The sequence below is a fragment of the Thunnus thynnus genome, chromosome 10, assembly GCF_963924715.1.
Source record: "Thunnus thynnus chromosome 10, fThuThy2.1, whole genome shotgun sequence".
Classification (NCBI taxonomy): Eukaryota; Metazoa; Chordata; class Actinopteri; order Scombriformes; family Scombridae; genus Thunnus; species Thunnus thynnus.
This window is the reverse complement of record NC_089526.1, coordinates 478,266-503,265: the sequence shown is the minus strand read 5'-3', so window position 1 is coordinate 503,265 and position 25,000 is coordinate 478,266. Positions and strand designations below refer to the sequence as shown.

At 42.7% G+C, this 25,000-nt stretch overlaps 2 protein-coding genes across 5 annotated transcripts in view; both read right to left on the bottom strand.

Annotated features, from left to right (window-relative positions):
• The window catches only part of LOC137190698 (acidic leucine-rich nuclear phosphoprotein 32 family member E-like), a 16,469-nt gene extending 910 nt beyond the window's left edge, over nucleotides 1-15,559 (bottom strand). For 2 of the 4 annotated variants that reach the window (XR_010930274.1, XM_067600233.1), the window contains exons 1-7: nucleotides 15,368-15,558; nucleotides 6,116-6,265; nucleotides 5,896-6,018; nucleotides 4,422-4,581; nucleotides 2,596-2,729; nucleotides 2,437-2,506; nucleotides 1-760 (exon numbers count right to left, since the gene is read on the bottom strand). The exon at nucleotides 1-760 is cut by the window's left edge. Coding sequence is in view for 3 of the 4 variants with exons in the window: in XM_067600233.1 (XP_067456334.1) it covers nucleotides 681-760; nucleotides 2,437-2,506; nucleotides 2,596-2,729; nucleotides 4,422-4,581; nucleotides 5,896-6,018; nucleotides 6,116-6,265; nucleotides 15,368-15,421 (771 nt within the window). In the remaining variant the exon portion in view is untranslated. Of the gene's footprint in view, nucleotides 761-2,436; nucleotides 2,507-2,595; nucleotides 2,730-4,421; nucleotides 4,582-5,895; nucleotides 6,019-6,115; nucleotides 6,266-14,667; nucleotides 14,692-15,367 lie in introns of those variants that run through there. The other 2 variants (XM_067600234.1, XM_067600235.1) reach the window with 2 other exon arrangements.
• A 1,306-nt stretch (nucleotides 15,560-16,865) lies between these two features.
• The window catches only part of LOC137190697 (mothers against decapentaplegic homolog 4-like), a 20,821-nt gene continuing 12,686 nt past the window's right edge, over nucleotides 16,866-25,000 (bottom strand). Inside the window, exons 5-11 of the mRNA XM_067600232.1 lie at nucleotides 22,390-22,656; nucleotides 21,302-21,415; nucleotides 21,111-21,164; nucleotides 20,782-20,965; nucleotides 20,520-20,688; nucleotides 19,722-19,827; nucleotides 16,866-18,661 (exon numbers count right to left, since the gene is read on the bottom strand). Of these exons, the coding sequence (XP_067456333.1) occupies nucleotides 18,453-18,661; nucleotides 19,722-19,827; nucleotides 20,520-20,688; nucleotides 20,782-20,965; nucleotides 21,111-21,164; nucleotides 21,302-21,415; nucleotides 22,390-22,656 (1,103 nt within the window). The 3' untranslated portion in view covers nucleotides 16,866-18,452. The remainder of the gene's footprint in view (nucleotides 18,662-19,721; nucleotides 19,828-20,519; nucleotides 20,689-20,781; nucleotides 20,966-21,110; nucleotides 21,165-21,301; nucleotides 21,416-22,389; nucleotides 22,657-25,000) is intronic.

Sequence of the window (25,000 nt, the reverse complement as noted above, 5' to 3'; positions counted from 1 at the left end):
GCCGTTAGCGACGCATCTGACTGAATATGAAGCTCTGTGATTGGCTGCTTCTTGCTGAAATGCACCCTGGGAGTCGTAGTTTACTTCTAGCCTGAAACCTTTGAGCTTTTACTAAAGAAGCAGATATTTGACATGTTGAGTCTTTTATTGATCAGCTTCATCTGTGCAGCTCGTCATCATTTAACGATCGATCTTCATCGTTTCTTCAGACCTGACGGTGTTCGAGGACGGAAACGTTCTGATGTTTGTTCAGTATTTAATCATCTGTTTGTTTGATAAACAACAGAAAACAAGTGGAATGAAATTAAATGACTTAACGAGCAGACGCAGCACTGACAGTTATTGATACCTGATCAGAGCGTGTGATCAATAAACAGGAAGTGTGAAACATGTGTGAACTCGTTTAGAAAATGTTTGAATAATAAAGATTATCTTCACAGTGACGACCAATCAGATTCTGCGCAGCGTCGCCCCCCCGCTGGCACACTGAGCTGTCTGTCAGCTGAGTATTGATCTGTATTGATCAGCTGATCATGTGATCAGTATTCAGTCAGCAGAGAAATGATCCTGAACCTGAACTCAGCGTCCTGTTTCCTGTCTCTCTGCGGCTCTGAGGGGTCAAAGGTCAGGGGAAGATGAGGGGGCGGGGTCAGGTGTTACAGTGTGTGAAGATGGTTAAACTACTCGTCGTCTTCGTCTCCATCATCACCTTCATCATCTGCGTCTCTCTTCCTCTTCTCCCCCCGAACACCGTCCTCATCTGAGAGACAGACAGGTAGAGAGAGAGAGACAGGTAGAGAGACAAGTAGAGAGAGAGAGACAGGTAGAGAGAGAGAGAGACAGGTAGAGAGAGAGAGACAGGTAGAGAGAGAGAGAGACAGGCAGAGAGAGAGAGACAGGTAGAGAGACAGGTAGAGAGAGAGAGACAGGCAGAGAGAGAGAGACAGGTAGAGAGACAGGTAGAGAGAGAGAGACAGGCAGAGAGACAGGTAGAGAGAGAGAGAGACAGGCAGAGAGAGAGAGACAGGTAGAGAGACAGGTAGAGAGAGAGAGACAGGTAGAGAGACAGGCAGAGAGAGAGAGACAGGTAGAGAGACAGGTAGAGAGAGAGAGAGACAGGCAGAGAGAGAGAGACAGGTAGAGAGAGAGACAGGTAGAGAGAGAGACAGGCAGAGAGAGAGAGACAGGTAGAGAGAGAGAGATAAGTAGAGGGAGAGAGAGAGAGAGACAGGTAGAGAGAGAGAGATAAGTAGAGGGAGAGAGAGAGAGAGACAGGTAGCGAGAGAGAGACAGGCAGAGAGAGAGAGACAGGTAGAGAGAGAGAGATAAGTAGAGGGAGAGAGAGACAGGTAGAGAGAGAGAGAGACAGGTAGAGAGAGAGAGATAAGTAGAGGGAGAGAGAGAGAGAGACAGGTAGAGAGAGAGAGATAAGTAGAGGGAGAGAGAGACAGGTAGAGAGAGAGAGACAGGTAGAGAGAGAGAGAGACAGGTAGAGAGAGAGAGAGACAGGTAGAGAGAGAGAGAGACAGGTAGAGAGAGAGAGAGACAGGTAGAGAGAGAGAGACAGGTAGAGAGACAAGTAGAGAAATGTTTTGAATGTTTAAAACATCTTTATTTATCTCGTCATCAGATCAACAAGCATTAAAAAACAACAACAACAGATTGAGCCCAGCATGCGTCCAAAGCAGAGCTCCTCCTCATCAATGGAGACAAAACAGTCCAGATCATTCATCAACCTGTAATAGTTGTGATCAATTTTCATTCTGCTTGTTATCATTCTGATCAGTACGGTGATAACATCAAAGTCCAAAGAACCATTTATCTTGTTGTAGAGAGAGAGAGACAGGTAGAGAGACAGGCGGAGAGAGAGACAGGTAGAGATAGAGAGAGTTGTTACAGGATCCAGCTGTTATAGGATCCAGCTGTTATATGATCCAGCTGTTATAGGATCCAGCTGTTATAGGATCCAGCTGTTATAGGATCCAGCTGTTATAGGATCCAGCTGTTATAGGATCCAGCTGTTATAGGATCCAGCTGTTATAGGATCCAGCTGTTAACAGCTGCTTCTGGACCAGCTGAAGACAAATTATTCAGTAAAGTTTCAGACGTCAGTTTAAAAACTTTCAGTCGGTTTTTTAAAGTTCGAACATTATTATTATAGTTATTGTTGTTGTTGTTGTTATTATTATTATTTTGTTATTCTTGTTGTTGTTATTACAGTTTAATGATGATCGAGCAGTTCCACCTGCTGAGGAAGATCATGTAACAGGATCAAAAGCTCCAGAACAGTGATCAAATATGACCTGTGGTAACTTATGAAGCGATGACATCATCTATAAATATCTTTATATTTGAGGACTTTATGGTAAACATGTATGTTTGTGGGTCAGCGGCTCTAACGCGGCTGCAGGATCAAAACTCTGATTAAACACAAACCTCCATCTTCCTCTTCCTCCTCCTCGTCGTCCTCTTCCTCTTCCACATAGTCTCCATCATCTTCTTCATCCTGAGAGGAGACAACAGCGCCGCTCAGTGGTCACAACCAGGAACTTCATCACAAACACCAGCAGGTCTGATTTAAACCACACGACTCACCTGGATGCCGTCCTTCATCAGGTACGACAGGCCCACCTCATCCTCGTCTCCTTCAGAGCCTTCATCTTCATCATCATCCTCATCCTCGTCATCCTCGTCGTCGTCTCCGGGTGGACCGGCTTCATCGTCATCGTCTGGAACACGACGCCACCACACGCAGTGTTTAATGTCACATGTTAAAAAAATAAACTCACCTCTGATCACTTCCTGCTTTCTGATTTACAGAAACTCAAACAACAAACCACACTGATCAGATCCATCAGACTGATCAGATCCATCAGACTGATCAGATCCATCAGTCTGATCAGATCCATCAGACTGATCAGATCCATCAGACTGATCAGATCCATCAGTCTGATCAGATCTGTCACAGTGTTACTGTGTGTGTTACAGAGGTGTGTGTGTGTGTGTGTGTTACAGAGGGGTGTGTGTGTGTGTGTGTTACAGAGGTGTGTGTGTGTGTTACAGAGGTGTGTGTGTGTGTTACAGAGGTGTGTGTGTGTGTGTTACAGAGGTGTGTGTGTGTGTGTGTGTTACAGAGGTGTGTGTGTGTGTTACAGAGGTGTGTGTGTGTGTTACAGAGGTGTGTGTGTGTGTGTGTGTTACAGAGGTGTGTGTGTGTGTTACAGAGGTGTGTGTGTGTGTGTGTTACAGAGGTGTGTGTGTGTGTTACAGAGGTGTGTGTGTGTGTGACAGAGGTGTGTGTGTGTGTGTGTGTTACAGAGGTGTGTGTGTGTGTTACAAAGGTGTGTGTGTGTGTGTGTTACAGAGGTGTGTGTGTGTGTTACAGAGGTGTGTGTGTGTGTGTTACAGAGGTGTGTGTGTGTGTGACAGAGGTGTGTGTGTGTGTGTGTGTTACAGAGGTGTGTATGTGTGTGACAGAGGTGTGTGTGTGTGTTACAGAGGTGTGTGTGTGTGTGTGTGTTACAGAGGTGTGTGTGTGTGTGTGTGTGTGTGTGTGTGTGTTACAGAGGTGTGTATGTGTGTTACAGAGGTGTGTGTGTGTGTTACAGAGGTGTGTGTGTGTGTGTTACAGAGGTGTGTGTGTGTGTGACAGAGGTGTGTGTGTGTGTGTGTGTTACAGAGGTGTGTATGTGTGTGACAGAGGTGTGTGTGTGTGTTACAGAGGTGTGTGTGTGTGTGTGTGTTACAGAGGTGTGTATGTGTGTGACAGAGGTGTGTGTGTGTGTTACAGAGGTGTGTGTGTGTGTGTGTGTTACAGAGGTGTGTGTGTGTGTGTGACAGAGGTGTGTGTGTGTGTGACAGAGGTGTGTGTGTGTGTGTGACAGAGGTGTGTGTGTGTGTTACAGAGGTGTGTGTGTGTTACAGAGGTGTGTGTGTGTGTGTGTGTTACAGAGGTGTGTGTGTGTGTGTGTGTGTGTGTGACAGAGGTGTGTGTGTGTGTGTGTGTGACAGAGGTGTGTGTGTTACAGAGGTGTGTGTGTGTGTGACAGAGGTGTGTGTGTGTGTGTGTGTGTGTGTGTGTGTGTGTGTGTTACAGAGGTGTGTGTGTGTGTGTTACAGAGGTGTGTGTGTGTGTGTGTGTGTGTGTGTGTGTGTGTGTTACAGAGGTGTGTGTGTGTTACAGAGGTGTGTGTGTGTGTGTGTGTGTGTGTGTGTGTGTGTTACAGAGGTCTGTGTGTGTGTGTGTGTGTGTGTGTGTGTGTGTGTGTGTGTGTGTGTGTGTGTTACAGAGGTGTGTGTGTGTGTGTGTGTGTGTGTGTGTGTGTGTGTGTGTGTTACAGAGGTGTGTGTGTGTGTGTGTGTGTGTGTTACAGAGGTGTGTGTGTGTGTGTGTGTGTGTGTGTGTGTTCTGTGTGTGTTACCGTTGTCGTTCTCGGAGTCGGGCACCTCGTTGTCCTCCTGGTCGTATCCGTCCAGGTAGGTGAGTTGCGGCAGCAGCTCGAACACGCTCTCTCTGTACTCGTCCAGCGTGGTGACCTCACAGCTGTACAGGTCCAGGCTCGTCAGGTTCTTCAGGTTCTGCTGCAGAACAACAAGAGCAGAGAGAACCGGTCTGAGGGGCAACACCACACACACACACACATTTACACTCATCTCATTAAATATTCTGCAGCTGATGGAACATTTCAACCATCATCTCACTTCTTCACCGCGGCTGCAGCAGTGTTTCACATTCCTTCCCTTTCAGAATAAAAGCCTGTTTCTTCTTCTCTGTGCAGTTTGTTCTAAAAGTTTCTCTGAACTCACCTTAAATCTCAGTTTAACACCTGAACGTACCTGCAGGATTGATCTAATTTAACTCATTTGGAGCCAATCGTGGTCCAGTATGCAAATTAAACAAGTGTGATGTGGAGACGTGAAGCCTCCAGTGCATTAAAATGTCTGCAGGAGATCTTCAAGTTACGCTGATTACATCAAAATAACATCAAAATGTGAACGTGTGTGACACACACTCAGGCTGCTAGCTGCTAATGCTAATGCTAGCTGCTAATGCTAGCTGCTGCTGATGCTAGCTGCTAATGCTAGCTGCTGCTGATGCTAATGCTAGCTGCTGCTGATGCTAGCTGCTAATGCTAGCTGCTGCTGATGCTAATGCTAGCTGCTGCTGATGCTAATGCTAGCTGCTGCTGACTGTGTTTGTGTCTGTCTGACGTTGTAACTTGAGTCCTGCAGCAGACACGGTGATGACAGGCTGACAGAGACGCTGTTTGTCTAAAAATATGAACATTTAGGAACAGAAAAGTCAAGAAATGCACTGAAAAGAAGAACAGACAGAGAAAGCTTCAAAACTAGTAGAACAAGGAGAGAAAATATCAGCAAATTTATGAAGAAACATTTTTGAACGTTCTTATTAATTGTCTTGAATGTTATTGTTGGCAAAACTTGATTAACTTTATTATCAGTTCAGATCTATCAGAACTCCCTTCAGCAGTTCACACACTGATGTGTTTTAAAACAGGAAGAGTCAGACTAACCTGTCGATCACTGCCTGTTCTCAGAATCAAAGGGCTCTAACGTGATAAGATGTTGGTGTTTTATATGTAGTATGACTTTAAGGGCGTCTCTTATTATGACCAATAAAACTTGACAGTATATCAGTTTTAATGATGTAAAGACTGCAGAAGCTGATGTTTGGTTTCCAGGTTCATCTGTTATTGATTATCTTCACATCTTCACTTTCAGCATCATTTATCAGAAGATTTTTGTTTATGATCTGAATCTGACAATAATAACTTCACCACTTTCCTCCTGGAAACAGAATCCATCTCCATCAAAACAAAGAAGAGAAACAGGACGTGTAAACAGCAGGAAGTGTCTCCGTGGAAACGGACTCACCAGAACCTCGATGGTGCTCAGCTCCTTGATCTTGTTGCCACTCAGGTTCAGGTACGTCAAGTTGGGACATTTCTCCGCCAGCGTGTCCAAACCTCCTGAGATGGTGTTATCACTCACCTCCAACTGCAACACAAAGCACACCACCGACAGCTCACACAGCTGTTTGCGTGAATACATTTCAAACAGTGTTGCATTGTGGGAACAGGAAGCGGGCACTGACCTTGCGTAGTTTGGGCAGTGAGGGCAGTTTGGAGAGTGAGGTGAGGCCGATGTTCACCATGCTGAGGATCTCCAGCTCCGAGTACTCGTCTGTCAGACCTTCAACCTCCCCGTCACTGGAGCGACAGTTATCCACCACCAGCTCCGCCACCTCAACGACACAGAACACGCCATCATGTAACATATAACACGCCATCATGTAGCATATAACACGCCATCATGTAGCATATAACACGCCATCATATAGCAACATATAACACGCCATCATGTAACATATAACACGCCATCATGTAACATATAACACGCCATCATGTAACATATAACACGCCATCATGTAACATATAACACGCCATCATGTAACATATAACACGCAATCATGTAGCATATAACGCGCCATCATGTAACATATAACACGCCATCATGTAGCATATAACACGCCATCATGTAGCATATAACACGCAATCATGTAGCATATAACGCGCCATCATGTAACATAACGCGCCATCATGTAGCAACAACAACATAAAACACGCCATCATGTAACATATAACACGCCATCATGTAGCAACATAAAACACGCCATCATGTAACATATAACACGCCATCATGTAGTAACATATAACGCGCCATCATGTAACAACATATAACACGCCATCATGTAACATAACACGCCATCATGTAACATATAACATGCCATCATGTAACATATAACACGCCATCATGTAACATATAACGCGCCATCATGTAACATATAACACGCCATCATGTAGCAACATATAACAAGCCATCATGTAACATATAACACGCCATCATGTAACATATAACACGCAATCATGTAGCATATAACGCGCCATCATGTAACACATAACGCGCCATCATGTAACATAACGCGCCATCATGTAGCAACAACAACATAAAACAGGCCATCATGTAACATATAACACGCCATCATGTAGCAACATAAAACACGCCATCATGTAACAACATATAACACGCCATCATGTAACATAACACGCCATCATGTAACATATAACATGCCATCATGTAACATATAACACGCCATCATGTAACATATAACGCGCCATCATGTAACATATAACACGCCATCATGTAGCAACATATAACAAGCCATCATGTAACATATAACACGCCATCATGTAACATATAACACGCCATCATGTAGTAACATATAACGCGCCATCATGTAACAACATATAACACGCCATCATGTAACATAACACGCCATCATGTAACATATAACACTCCATCATGTAGCAACATAAAACACGCCATCATGTAGTAACATATAACGCGACATCATGTAACAACATATAACACGCCATCATGTAACATAACACGCCATCATGTAACATATAACATGCCATCATGTAACATATAACACGCCATCATGTAACATATAACGCGCCATCATGTAACATATAACGCGCCATCATGTAACATATAACACGCAATCATGTAGCATATAACGCGCCATCATGTAACACATAACGCGCCATCATGTAACATAACGCGCCATCATGTAGCAACAACAACATAAAACACGCCATCATGTAACATATAACACGCCATCATGTAGCAACATAAAACACGCCATCATGTAGTAACATATAACGCGCCATCATGTAACAACATATAACACGCCATCATGTAACATAACACGCCATCATGTAACATATAACATGCCATCATGTAACATATAACACGCCATCATGTAACATAACACGCCATCATGTAACATATAACACGCCATCATGTAACATATAACACGCCATCATGTAACATATAACACACCATCATGTAACATATAACGCGCCATCATGTAACATATAACACGCCATCATGTAGCAACAACAACATAAAACACGCCATCATGTAACAACAACAACATAAAACACGCCATCATGTAGCAACAACATAAAACACGCCATCATGTAGCAACAACATAAAACACGCCATCATGTAACATATAACACGCCATCATGTAACATATAACACGCCATCATGTAACATATAACACGCCATCATGTAACAACAACAACATAAAACACGCCATCATGTAACATATAACACGCCATCATGTAACATATAACACGCCATCATGTAACATATAACATGCCATCATGTAACATATAACACGCCATCATGTAACATAACACGCCATCATGTAACATATAACACGCCATCATGTAACATATAACACGCCATCATGTAACATATAACACACCATCATGTAACATATAACGCGCCATCATGTAACATATAACACGCCATCATGTAGCAACAACAACATAAAACACGCCATCATGTAACAACAACAACATAAAACACGCCATCATGTAGCAACAACATAAAACACGCCATCATGTAACATATAACACGCCATCATGTAACATATAACACGCCATCATGTAACATATAACACGCCATCATGTAACAACAACAACATAAAACACGCCATCATGTAACAACAACATAAAACACACCATCATGTAACAACAACAACATAAAACACGCCATCATGTAACAACAACATAAAACACGCCATCATGTAGCAACAACATAAAACACGCCATCATGTAACAACAACATAAAACACGCCATCATGTAGCAACAACATAAAACACGCCATCATGTAGCAACACCAACATAAAACACGCCATCATGTAGCAACAACAACATAAAACACGCCATCATGTAGCAACAACAACATAAAACACGCCATCATGTAACAACAACAACATAAAACACGCCATCATGTAGCAACAACAACATAAAACACGCCATCATGTAACAACACCAACATAAAACACGCCATCATGTAGCAACAACAACATAAAACACGCCATCATGTAACAACAACAACATATAACACGCCATCATGTAACAACAACAACATAAAACACACCATCATGTAGCAACATATAACAAGCCATCATGTAACATAACACGCCATCATGTAACATATAACACGCCATCATGTAGCAACATATAACAAGCCATCATGTAACATAACACGCCATCATGTAACATATAACACGCCATCATGTAACATAACACGCCATCATGTAACATATAACACGCCATCATGTAACATATAACGCGCCATCATGTAACATATAACACGCCATCATGTAGCAACAACAACATAAAACACGCCATCATGTAACAACAACAACATAAAACACGCCATCATGTAGCAACAACATAAAACACGCCATCATGTAGCAACAACATATAACACGCCATCATGTAGCAACACCAACATAAAACACGCCATCATGTAGCAACAACAACATAAAACACGCCATCATGTAGCAACACCAACATAAAACATGCCATCATGTAACAACAACATAAAACACGCCATCATGTAACAACAACAACATAAAACACGCCATCATGTAACACCAACATAAAACACGCCATCATGTAGCAACATATAACAAGCCATCATGTAACATAACACGCCATCATGTAACATAACACGCCATCATGTAACATATAACACGCCATCATGTAACAACAACATAAAACACACCATCATGTAACAACAACATAAAACACGCCATCATGTAGCAACACCAACATAAAACACGCCATCATGTAACAACAACATAAAACACGCCATCATGTAACAACAACAACATAAAACACGCCATCATGTAACAACAACAACATAAAACACGCCATCATGTAACAACAACAACATAAAACACACCATCATGTAGCAACAACAACATAAAACATGCCATCATGTAACAACAACATAAAACACGCCATCATGTAACAACAACATAAAACATGCCATCATGTAACAACAACATAAAACACGCCATCATGTAACAACAACATAAAACATGCCATCATGTAACAACAACATAAAACACGCCATCATGTAGCAACACCAACATAAAACACGCCATCATGTAACAACATAAAACACGCCATCATGTAACAACACCAACATAAAACACGCCATCATGTAGCAACAACATAAAACATGCCATCATGTAACAACAACATATAACACGCCATCATGTAACAACACCAACATAAAACACGCCATCATGTAACAACAACAACATAAAACACGCCATCATGTAGCAACAACATAAAACACACCATCATGTAGCAACACCAACATAAAACACGCCATCATGTAACAACAACAACATAAAACATGCCATCATGTAACAACAACATAAAACACACCATCATGTAGCAACACCAACATAAAACACGCCATCATGTAACAACAACATAAAACACGCCATCATGTAACAACAACAACATAAAACACGCCATCATGTAACAACAACATAAAACACGCCATCATGTAACAACAACAACATAAAACACGCCATCATGTAACAACATATATCACGCCATCATGTAACAACATAAAACACGCCATCATGTAGCAACAACACAGAACACGCCATCATGTAACAACATAAAACACGCCATCATGTAGCAACAACACAGAACACGCCATCATGTAACATATAACACGCCATCATGTAACATATAACACGCCATCATGTAACATAAAACACGCCATCATGTTGCAACATATATCACGCCATCATGTAACAACAACATAAGACACGCCATCATGTAACAACATATAACACGCCATCATGTAACAACAACATAAAACACGCCATCATGTAACAACATATAACACGCCATCATGTAACAACATATAACACGCCATCATGTAACAACATATAACACGCCATCAAGTAACAACAACATAGCACACGCCATCATGTAACAACATATATCACGCCATCATGTGGCAACAACATATAACACGCCATCATGTGGCAACAACATATAACACGCCATCATGTAACAACAACATATAACACGCCATCATGTAACAACATAAAACACGCCATCATGTAACAACAACAACATAAAACACGCCATCATGTAGCAACAACATAAAACACGCCATCATGTAGCAACAACATAAAACACGCCATCATGTAGCAACAACATATAACACGCCATCATGTAGCAACACCAACATAAAACACGCCATCATGTAGCAACAACAACATAAAACACGCCATCATGTAGCAACACCAACATAAAACATGCCATCATGTAACAACAACATAAAACACGCCATCATGTAACAACAACAACATAAAACACGCCATCATGTAACACCAACATAAAACACGCCATCATGTAGCAACATATAACAAGCCATCATGTAACATAACACGCCATCATGTAACATAACACGCCATCATGTAACATATAACACGCCATCATGTAACAACAACATAAAACACACCATCATGTAACAACAACAACATAAAACACACCATCATGTAACAACAACAACATAAAACACGCCATCATGTAGCAACACCAACATAAAACACGCCATCATGTAACAACAACATAAAACACGCCATCATGTAACAACAACAACATAAAACACGCCATCATGTAACAACAACAACATAAAACACGCCATCATGTAACAACACCAACATAAAACACGCCATCATGTAACAACAACAACATAAAACACGCCATCATGTAACAACAACAACATAAAACACACCATCATGTAGCAACAACAACATAAAACATGCCATCATGTAACAACAACATAAAACACGCCATCATGTAACAACAACATAAAACATGCCATCATGTAACAACAACATAAAACACGCCATCATGTAACAACAACATAAAACATGCCATCATGTAACAACAACATAAAACACGCCATCATGTAGCAACACCAACATAAAACACGCCATCATGTAACAACATAAAACACGCCATCATGTAACAACACCAACATAAAACACGCCATCATGTAGCAACAACAACATAAAACATGCCATCATGTAACAACAACATATAACACGCCATCATGTAACAACACCAACATAAAACACGCCATCATGTAACAACAACAACATAAAACACGCCATCATGTAGCAACAACATAAAACACACCATCATGTAGCAACACCAACATAAAACACGCCATCATGTAACAACAACAACATAAAACATGCCATCATGTAACAACAACATAAAACACACCATCATGTAGCAACACCAACATAAAACACGCCATCATGTAACAACAACATAAAACACGCCATCATGTAACAACAACAACATAAAACACGCCATCATGTAACAACAACATAAAACACACCATCATGTAGCAACAACAACATAAAACACGCCATCATGTAACAACAACAACATAAAACACGCCATCATGTAACAACAACATAAAACACGCCATCATGTAACAACAACAACATAAAACACGCCATCATGTAACAACATATATCACGCCATCATGTAACAACATAAAACACGCCATCATGTAGCAACAACACAGAACACGCCATCATGTAACAACATAAAACACGCCATCATGTAGCAACAACACAGAACACGCCATCATGTAACATATAACACGCCATCATGTAACATATAACACGCCATCATGTAACATAAAACACGCCATCATGTTGCAACATATATCACGCCATCATGTAACAACAACATAAGACACGCCATCATGTAACAACATATAACACGCCATCATGTAACAACAACATAAAACACGCCATCATGTAACAACATATAACACGCCATCATGTAACAACATATAACACGCCATCATGTAACAACATATAACACGCCATCAAGTAACAACAACATAGCACACGCCATCATGTAACAACATATAACACGCCATCAAGTAACAACAACATAGCACACGCCATCATGTAACAACATATATCACGCCATCATGTGGCAACAACATATAACACGCCATCATGTGGCAACAACATATAACACGCCATCATGTAACAACAACATATAACACGCCATCATGTAACAACATATAACACGCCATCATGTAACAACAACATATAACACGCCATCATGTAACAACATATAACACGCCATCATGTAACAACAACATATAACACGCCATCATGTAACAACATATAACACGCCATCATGTGGCAACAACATAACACGCCATCATGTGGCAACAACATATAACACGCCATCATGTAACAACAACATATAACACGCCATCATGTGGCAACAACAACATATAACACGCCATCATGTAACAACAACAACATATATCACGCCATCATGTGGCAACAACATATAACACGCCATCATGTGGCAACAACATATAACACGCCATCATGTAACAACAACAACATATAACACGCCATCATGTAACAACAACAACATATAACACGCCATCATGTGGCAACAACATATAACACGCCATCATGTAACAACAACAACATATAACACGCCATCATGTAACAACAACAACATATAACACACCATCATGTGGCAACAACAACATATAACACGCCATCATGTAACAACAACATATAACACGCCATCATGTGGCAACAACATATATCACGCCATCATGTAACAACATATAACACGCCATCATGTAACAACATATATCACGCCATCATGTAACAACATATAACACGCCATCATGTAACAACATATATCACGCCATCATGTGGCAACAACATATAACACGCCATCATGTGGCAACAACATATAACACGCCATCATGTAGCATCATATATCACGCCATCATATAACACGCCATCATGTAGCATGCAGGCTGTCTGCCCGTCTTGTATTTTCAGGTTTCTGTATCTGCAGGTTTATTGAGCCACAGATCAAAGTTGGGTTTTGTTTTAATCGCAGATTATTAAAACTGAAAAACATGTGAACTTCGATAACTGACTCATGATCACAAACAGAAAATTCTGTGTTTGTCTGGTTGGTTGACTGTATTCGTTTAATCTGGTGGGATATGTTTCCATGTTTACTACGGTCAGATTTATTTAAACCTTATTTATGAAACAGAAAAACACGATGATAAACCTGACTTACTGAAATAAGTCTGGCTTAACGAGTAACCTTGCTTTCTGACCCTTCAGAAGAAAACTGCCCAGATATTAAGTATCTGCACAGTTTTTGTTTTGCTGTTGCAGCACTATCTGAAATAAAATAATGGGAACTACAAGTCTAAACTTTAATGTGAGCAGGTTGACAGCAATACAGAAGAGCTGTGTGGGAGATAAAACCCTTTTAAACACAGTGATCAGGCTTCTCTCCCCCATCACGGAGTGACTCCTCTCAGCTCAGATACTCTTTGGTGACCCGCCACACAGCCAGCAGCTGCTCCTCTCTGCCTCCGCTTTGTCGCTTTAAACGTGTCATATCGGAGTAATTATGGAAACAAACTGACCGGATAAGAACCGTTTCATTAAACCAAACTGCTGCTGTGGAAACGTTTCTCCAGACTTCATCACAATAACATCTTTTCTCGCGTCATTAAGTACTTTGTTGAATCGGCTAAACATTGAATTGCGTGTTTATTTTTTTTTTTTACGGATTTGCGGGTTTCTTTCACCGAACACCCAAACACAGCAGGGTGGGCGGGAACAGCAGGGTGAACAAGTCTAAACTTACCAATTAGTGGAAAACAAGCGATGTTAGTTTGATTATGTGTCGGCCGAATGGAGCAGCAGCACCTGGCGAACACGGAAAACACTTTAAATGGTGTTGTGGCATAAAACAACGTTGGCCTCCAGCCGAGTCCCCTTAAACCTGGGATTGATGAACGGAGTCTGGCTGAACGCGCCGTTAGATTGTATGATTGGTGGAAAACTACTTTACCTCGCAGGTTAAATAGCAGCCTGCTCGGCCGCGCGGTGACCCGGGAGAGTTTAAACATGTAACCAAGACCAAATATTCATAGAGACGTGTTTTTAACAACCGCGCATCCGCACCGACCCCCGGTCAGCTCACCCCGAGCCCGGCTGTGTTATGACGGCTGGGCGCCAGGTTAGCTTGTTAGCCTGGATGCTAGCTGCGGGAGGCTCGCGCGAGGCTCCACGGAGCCCCATGAGCGAGAACTCAGCGCGAGAGACGCTGCGCGCGGCGGGCGGGATCCTCCGGAGACGGACCGGACGGACCGGAGGAGCCGCCTCCATGTTGGAGCTGCGATCAAGTGGTTTTGTGGGTCAAAATGTCGGAACCGAACCGCAGCGGAGACATTTTGCAGTTCGAGCGGAGAAACTTGACGTCTGACTGTTTTCAGCACCGTCATGTCGGTCGAATCTGCATCCTTCATAAATACATGAAAGTCCGCGCTGTTGTAGTTACACACCTCCGCGGGTTTCCTGTTCCTCAGCTCCAGGCTGATCCTCTTCTTCATCTCCATGTCGAACACAGAAAAAACAAAGTATAACAAAGCAAAACTGAAAATAAAACAGATATACTGAGGCACGCGCTCACAGATGGACGCCAGGCGATAACTAAACCTCCATGTTCGCTCGCGCCCGTCCTCCGCTGGCAGGCCACGCCCCCTTCATGATGAATATTCATATATTTTCAGATTCTGTCCTCCTATTGGTCCGATGACGCGCCACTCACCGAGTCCCTCCCCCATTCGCTTATTATGCAAGACTCTTTTCTACTATTGGCTGGAATTACAAAGGCGGTACTTTGCTGTAACCAATAAGAAGGCGGACTTGAAACATTTAAACGTTACACACTCCCTGTTTTTGTCCTCGTTGGCGCCATATTTTACTGATAGCTTCACGTTCGCTCCGACATTCATTCATAAAGGTAAAACTACAACACTAAAGACAAAAACATTGAAACTACTCTTATGTATATGATTATGTCAGATAACATTTGCCATTACATGCAAAGTTTTGTTTTTTCTCCAACAAAAATACAAACACAAAATAAGATCTTGCAAACACGTCTAACAAACACGTAACAGACAAATATACAAATATATGTTTAGAGACTAGAAAGAGAAAAAAGAAAAGGTTGGTACAGTGTTGTAATCTTGGATAATATTATTGTAAACAGCAGACTCAACCGGTTTGTTTTAGGCTGCCATTCCTTAACAAGTTTGTCTGCAGACTAAATCTAATCTCCAATTTAAGAAGAAGATTATGTTTGATCAGGTGTTTAAAGGAAGGAGGAGCGGATTGTGTCCAGTTAAGCAGAATGAATCTTCTGGCTAATATTCAGTTGTTTTAAAAAGTGAGTCACCTTCAGACTGGATACCAAACAGTGCTGTGAGAAGGTTTGTCTGTACTGGTTTCTTCAAAATACTTGATAAAGCATTAAAGATGGAGAACCAGAACATATTGGCTGATGTTGCAGGTGTCTGGATATCTTTGAGGGATGTAGTCTTTGGACCACCTTGACCTGAATTCAACTAGTACATATAGGCCGTACATATTGAGTGTATTCTTGAAAGTATTTTTGACCAAATTTCACCTGTGATCTCTAAGTTCAGGTCATGTTGCCATACCAACAGCTGTACTTTGTAGAGTTGATGGCTCTGTATGCCAAACAGATAAAATGCCTTTAAGAGAAGAGCTGTGGGCAATAATGGATGGATGGATTGAGACCCAATGACGGATTTGCAATTATAAAAAACAATGTGTCCTTGGTTTATCAAATTTAGCTGCTAGCTCCTTGAATAAAGCACAAACAGATGATATATGGAGATTTTTGAATGATTGAATACCTTTACTATACCAGCCATAGAAAGAATCATCATGAAGGGAAGAACAAAATATGTATTTTATATGTTATATATGTTTTAATATTCAATGTTTTTTCTGTTGATCAGTGTAAAAAAATCCACATTAAATCTCCTTTTATTCCATGTTGTAAAACAAGAAAACATGAAAACTTTTGAGAAGGGTGAATATGCTTTGTACAGGAACTGTATATCTGAATATACATAATAAATAACATGAGGGGTCATTCTGTGATGATCTACTTTTAGTTATCTCAATATGTCTTCCATCACTGCAACACAAACATCTGATGTGAAGGTGATAAAAAAGAAGTGAATGCAGAGACTTATGGGGATGTAAATAATTAAACATTAGCAGTAGAAATCCAGGTTCCATCCCCGTGAACAGCCACAGTGCCTCTGAGCAAAGCGTCGAGCTGCCGTCTCAGTTTCATCATCAGGAAGGAAGAAAAGCTTCAGATTGATCTTTTATCAGAAACGTTTCATTTGAAAAAAACATCAGATGTTACAGAGTTGAAGACACTTTCAGTATAATAATGTAAAATGTGATAAAAGTCTGAAAGAAAAAAACAACAACAACTGATGACAGAATAAATAATCTGACATTTCAGAGAGGAGCTGAATCACAAAGGAAACAGGGAATGATGTCATTAAGAGAAGGAAATGCATCTTTGGTAGATAATCAATAAAAATAAATAAACTGTCAAAAACATGTTAAAGATGTACATTTTAAAGTTATCCATCTGTTAAAGGGTCAGTTCACCCAAACTACAAAAATATATTTGATATTTTCTGTCCAGTGGTGCAGACTCAGTGCTGCAGGTGAGACAAAAACTTTTGTTTTGCAAAGAGTTTTGTTGTGATTTAAAATTTAAACAGGTTTTACAAGTAACCAGCGTAAAGCTGAACGTCACAGAAACACAGAAACTCTGATGGATAATAAAGAAGAATGAAACGGGTCCCAGGACTGATCCCTGAGGAACTCCACAGGCCACAGAAACACTAATAACTATTACATTAATAATGTGATAAAGATAAATGTGCGTTTTGTTTAAGAAGTGAGTCACTCCGTCTTCTCCTGCAGGTGTTGAAGTGATGTGAAGCCAATGAGCCTTCAGGTATTTGCCTGAATTTTGTCAAAAAAATCTTGTTGAAATAAAGTAGAAATATATTTTTTATTGAATATAATAACAATTATAATAATAACAATGATACTAATAATAATAATAATACAGAATGTTGAAAGATAAAAATCTGAAAACCAAACAAATTAAATAAACAAATAAAACTGTGTAGATATCAGTGGGGGGAGGAGAGAACATTTGTTTTTTTAGATGAACTGACCCTTTAATGTGAGATACTGGACGCTGGTATCCATGGAAACACATTTGAATAACTGGAGGGAAGCGATGCTGTGATTGGCTGATTGTCTGAGGCCTGTGTAAACCGACCAATGAGCTGCGGTGTGTTTGTTTCACCTGTCTGGAGGAGGACGGGGTGGGCGGAGCTTATGAATCTCGATGGTGTCAGGTGTCGTATCCATCACAGAGATGTTACAGCTCCGTCTTCTCTGTTTTCAGCTGTAGACGAATCCTCTACTGCGATTGGCTGTCCAGTGAGCTAAACCCAGCCCACCTGCAGCCCACAGGTCATGGATCGTCCTGATGAGGTAACGCACACCTGTGTGTCAGAGCGCGTGTTCCCGCGGCGGCAGCGTGTGCAGCACCTGGTCGAGCAGCTGCAGCGCTCGGTGCAGGTGAACCTCCAACCAGCAGGGCGTGTCCTTAATGCTCTGCCGCGGGTAGTCACACCCCCAACCTTTAACGAAGCTCAGGCGCACGATACACAACCTGCGCAGGTCGTCCACACCCACACCTGCTGCACCTGAGCACACACCTGACGGAGGAGGAGGGGAGGGGGGGCAAAGGTGAGGGGAGAAGATTGATTTTACATCACAAAACCTTACTGAACTGTCCTCATACACAGCACAGCACGACAGGTACCCCGAGAGAGAGACAGGTACTCAGAGAGAGAGACAGGTACCCAGAGAGAGAGACAGGTACCCAGAGAGAGAGACAGGTACCCAGAGAGAGTGAGACAGGCACCCAGAGAGAGAGACAGGTACCCAGAGAGAGAGACGGGTACCCAGAGAGAGAGACAGGTACCCAGAGAGAGAGACAGGTACCCAGAGAGAGAGAGACGGGTACCCAGAGAGAGAGACAGGTACCCAGAGAGAGAGACAGGCACCCAGAGAGAGTGAGACAGGCACCCAGAGAGAGAGACAGGCACCCAGAGAGAGAGACGGGTACCCAGAGAGAGAGACGGGTACCCAGAGAGAGAGACGGGTACCCAGAGAGAGTGAGACAGGCACCCAGAGAGAGAGACAGGTACCCAGAGAGAGAGACGGGTACCCAGAGAGAGAGACGGGTACCCAGAGAGAGAGACGGGTACCCAGAGAGAGTGAGACAGGCACCCAGAGAGAGAGACAGGTACCCAGAGAGAGAGAGACGGGTACCCAGAGAGAAAGACAGGTACCCAGAGAGAGAGACAGGTACCCAGAGAGAGTGAGACAGGCACCCAGAGAGAGAGACAGGTACCCAGAGAGAGAGAGACGGGTACCCAGAGAGAGAGACAGGCACCCAGAGAGAGAGACAGGCATCCAGAGAGAGAGAGACAGGCACCCAGAGAGAGAGACGGGTACCCAGAGAGAGAGACAGGTACCCAGAGAAAGAGACAGGCACCCAGAGAGAGAGAGACGGGTACCCAGAGAGAGAGAGACAGGCACCCAGAGAGAGAGACAGGTACCCAGAGAGAGAGAGACAGGCACCCAGAGAGAGACAGGTACCCAGAGAGAGAGACAGGTACCCAGAGAGAGAGACAGGCATCCAGAGAGAGAGAGACAGACACCCAGAGAGAGAGACAGGCACCCAGAGAGAGAGAGACAGGCAGCACTCACCGACAGCGGGGGTAAGCCCCCCTACGCTGCTCTGCCTAGGAATCGCACCAACAACTGCAGCTGCCTGCTGCTGCATCTGTCTGTGACACTGCCTCAGGTCAAACACCTGGAGGGAGAGACAGGTGAGAGACAGACAGGTCAAACACCTGGAGGGAGAGACAGGTGAGAGACAGACAGGTCAAACACCTGAGCAGACAGGTGAGAGGCTCTTCAGGTTCTTCAGACCAAAATCATGTAATTTTTACAAATCTTCATTTTAGGACTCAGTGTAACTGCAGGTTTGTCCTGTCAGCGCCTCCTGCAGCCTGCAGAGGTCATTACAATCAAACATCTGATGATTTATTTATTATTTTATTTTATTTTATTTCTTTCTTTTTTGACAGTTGACAGCGGAGAAGCAGACAGGAAACAAGGGGGAGAGAGAGGGGCATGACATGCAACACAAGTGCTGTAACCGTGTGGCTATCACAGCGCCCTATTTATTTATTTATTTATTTATTTATTATTTAGTGAATCTACAAATGTTAAGTTTGTCCTCTGTAGATCAGGAATCAGATCAGAGACATCTCAGGATGATCTGAACAGAAGTTGAGATATCTCACTGTGTTCATACTGTGGCTGTAATGATCACTGTAGCCTGTGGGGGGCGCTAGCAGCATATTAGACTGATGGTAGTCGAGTCCTGTTGGAAGACTTTGGAAAGTCTTGAATCCATCAGATAGAAACAAAAACATCAGCCTTCACGTTAATGTGATCGATACAGACGATCAGCAGAATGTCGTCTGCGTATCGACACACCTTGATGTAAGCTCCGGGGTAGATCTTGTGCACGCCATCTCCCGGCGCTCGGCCGGCCTCACGGTCCAGGTAGAAACTCTGGACAAATACAGAGTGGTCACTAAGGCAACGCATCCAGATGTCCCCCTCCCCCTGACACTCCAGCGTAACCCCCCGCCCGATGTGCAGCCTGCACACAAAAGACGCAGAAGAAGACGGTGGTCGTTAGTCACAATAAGATAATGAAGGTAAGTACAGAAACACCTGTGCAGGTATGGGTCACCTGGCGCGGTGGCTGGCGGCGGTGCGGTGGACGTTGCTCAGCTGTCCCAGACAGAAACGATCTCCTCCTGAAGGGTCCACGTAACCGTCCACCGTCACCAGAGGACAGCTGGACTGGACCTTAAACATCTCACCGACCTGAACGTCTAACTCAAAGTACGAGATGGAGCACCAGAACTCCGGACCTGAGGGGGGGCGGGGGGGCAGTTTGGGACAGTGTGGGGGGTGGGGTGGGGTGGGGGGGGTGGGGGGGGGCAGGAAAATGGGGATGTTTTTGCAAAGTGAGGACATTTTTGGAACATGGGGACTTTTTTTGGACACATTTCATACCTGGGTGGTTGGACACTGGTTGTGGATATGGAGCAGAACTGTGATGCTGTGACCCTGCAGGCACAAACACTGGCTCAGTATGATGTACTACTACACAGTACTACACAGTACTACACAGTACTACACAGTACTACACAACAATATACGTCATATTTGTTTCTGTCTGTCAAGGACAGTTACATGTATCATACAGAAGTGAGTGTTGGGCGCATGGTGATGATGTAAGGGAGGCTGCTGGGGGCTCCGCCCATTCTGCTGACGTCCTGCGGGGCTGTAGGGGGTGGGGCCATTACCTGTCCAGGTGACTGCAGAATAAGACATGACACAGGTCAGTAGTTGTTTAATATTACTACTACTGCTACTGCTGTCCCACTGATAGTACCTGTCCAGCTAGCTGCAGTAAAACCAGACACACCTGAATATCTATATAACTTCACTACTACTACAATAGTACTACTATTGCTACTACTACTACTACTACTACTACTATTGCTACTAATACTACTACTACTACTACTATTGCTACTACTACTACTACTACTACTACTACTACTACTACTTCTACTACTACCGATCCTGCCTCTCAAGGACACAGATCAGCTTCATTTTATTGATAGAACTACTATAATGGTGGTACTATTGCCTCTGCTTCTGGTACTACTAGTATTAATGCAGTACTACTACAGCTATGGCTAACATTCCTGCTGCTTGAACGACTACTGGCTACTACTATTACTATAATATCTGTACTTCTACTGCTACTGTTACCTCTGCAACATCTAATGCCATTGCTTCTACTAATACTGCTGCAATTATTCCTACAACTGCTACCAGTACTGATACTACTAGTACTACTACTACTACTTCTGCTGTCACTACTACTACATTTGCTTCTATTATTCTACAGCTACGTCTTCTTTGCTACTGCTACTAGTACTGCTACTGTTACTAGTTCTGCTATTACTACTGCCACTGATATTACAACTACTGGTGTATTAACTGCTGCAACAACTACACCTACTGCAGCTGCTGCAGATACAACTACTACCACTACTTCTGCTACCTCTTCTAACTGTACTACTACTGCTAATGCCTACACAACTGCTACTATCACTTTTATCTGTACTGATTCTATGATTGTTATTACTCCCATTAATTCTAGTACTACTATTTGTACTGCTGGAACTCCTTATATGTTACCAGTTGTACTACAACATCACAGTTTATCTCAGGTGTACTTCTAGAACTGCAAGTCTGTGCAGTAGCACAGATACAGTACCAGGTTTGGGGGGGCTGCTGTACTCAGGACTCTGCTGGTGTGGGGGGGTGGGGGTGGGGGTGGGAGGGTGAGGAGGCTGTGGGGTGCGAGGGGCGTTTGGGTGAGGTGGGGAGGCCTGCTGGCCCCCGTGATTCTGAGGCGGGGCGATCTGAAGAAGGCCCGGGCCCTCACCGCCAACACCCCCACCGACAGCCCCGCCCCGACTGCAACCTCCTGCACCGCTGCAGCCGCCGGCGGACAGAGCTGCAGCTGTCAGGGAGCTGCTGCCTGCAAACACAGACACAAACATTCATTCATATATAAAGAACAGAAATACACAGAACAGAAGTGATTCCTAACCAGCACTTTTGTGTCTGATATGGCTTTTCAACAAAAAGTATAATTATATTGTTAAAGTCCTTAAAATGACATGTACTACCACACAAACAACATTCTGCACAGAGAGGCTCAAGAATCCAACGGAAGGAACAAGAAGAAAAACACATTTTTGAGTGGAGGGGGTCTAGCACTGAAAACAGAATTAAAAGGAATGGATATGATAAAAATAGTTAGCTAAGAGGAAACAATTTCTTTTAGTTTTTAGTTAGTTTTAGTTAGTTAAAAGCTAACTATTTCAAAAACAGTATAACAGTTTCTCTGTTTTGCACATATTCTTAGTCGCATTTTATGGTGTTCAGGAGTTATAACTGACTTGACATAAATGGATAAATAAATGGTTTAAACATGAAAGTATTTGGATAAACAGTTTATTAGCTAACAGACACATGATTGAATAATAGTGAAACATATAAACACTTAAAGTAATATAAACCTGGTAGAAACGTCAGCAATGCACACACACACACATACATACATACATACATACAGACACACATACAGACACACACACACACACACACACACAAACATACACACACACACACACACACACACACATACACACACACACACACACACACATACATACACACATACAGACACACACACATACACACACACAGACATACACACATACAGACACACACACAGACATACACACATACAGACACACACACATACAGACACACACACAGACATACACACATACAGACACACACACATACAGACACACACAGACATACAGACACACATACAGACACACACACATACAGACACACACACATACAGACACACACACAGACATACACACATACAGACACACACACATACAGACACACACACAGACAGACACACATACAGACACACACACATACAGACACACACACATACACACATACAGACACACATACAGACATACAGACACACATACAGACACACACACATACAGACACACACACAGACATACACACATACACACATGCAGACACACATACAGACACACACACATACAGACATACAGACACACAGACACACACACATACAGACACACAGACACACATACAGACACACAGACACACATACAGACACACAGACACACAGACAGACACACACATACAGACACACACACACACATACACACACACAGACACACACACATACACACACACAGACACACATACAGACACACAGACACACATACAGACACACATACACACATACAGACATACAGACACACATACAGACACACACACACACACATACAGACATACAGACACACACACATACACACATACAGACATACAGACACACACACATACACACACACATACAGACATACAGACACACATACAGACACACAGACACACACACACACACACATACAGACATACAGACACACATACAGACACACACACACACATACAGACACACACACACACACACATACAGACACACATACAGACACACACACATACAGACACACAGACACACATACAGACACACAGACACACACATACAGACACACAGACACACATACAGACATACAGACAGACACACAGACACACATAAAGACACACACAAACACATACACACAGACACACATACAGACATACAGACACACATAAAGACATACAGACAGACACACATACAGACACACAGACAGACATACAGACACACATAAAGACACACACACACACATACACACAGACACACATACAGACATACAGACACACATAAAGACATACAGACAGACACACATACAGACACACAGACAGACACACAGACACAAATACAGACACACATACAGACATACAGACAGACACACATAAAGACACACAGACAGACACACAGACACACATACAGACATACAGACACACATAAAGACACACACACACACACAGACACACATACAGACATACAGACACACATAAAGACACACACACACACATACAGACACACATACAGACACACAGACACACACATACAGACACACAGACACACATACAGACACACATACAGACATACAGACAGACACACATACAGACACACATACAGACATACAGACAGACACACATACAGACACACAGACAGACACACACACAAACATACAGACACACAGACACACATACAGACATACAGACACACATACAGACACACAGACACACATACAGACACACAGACACACATACAGACATACAGACACACATACAGACACACAGACACACACATACAG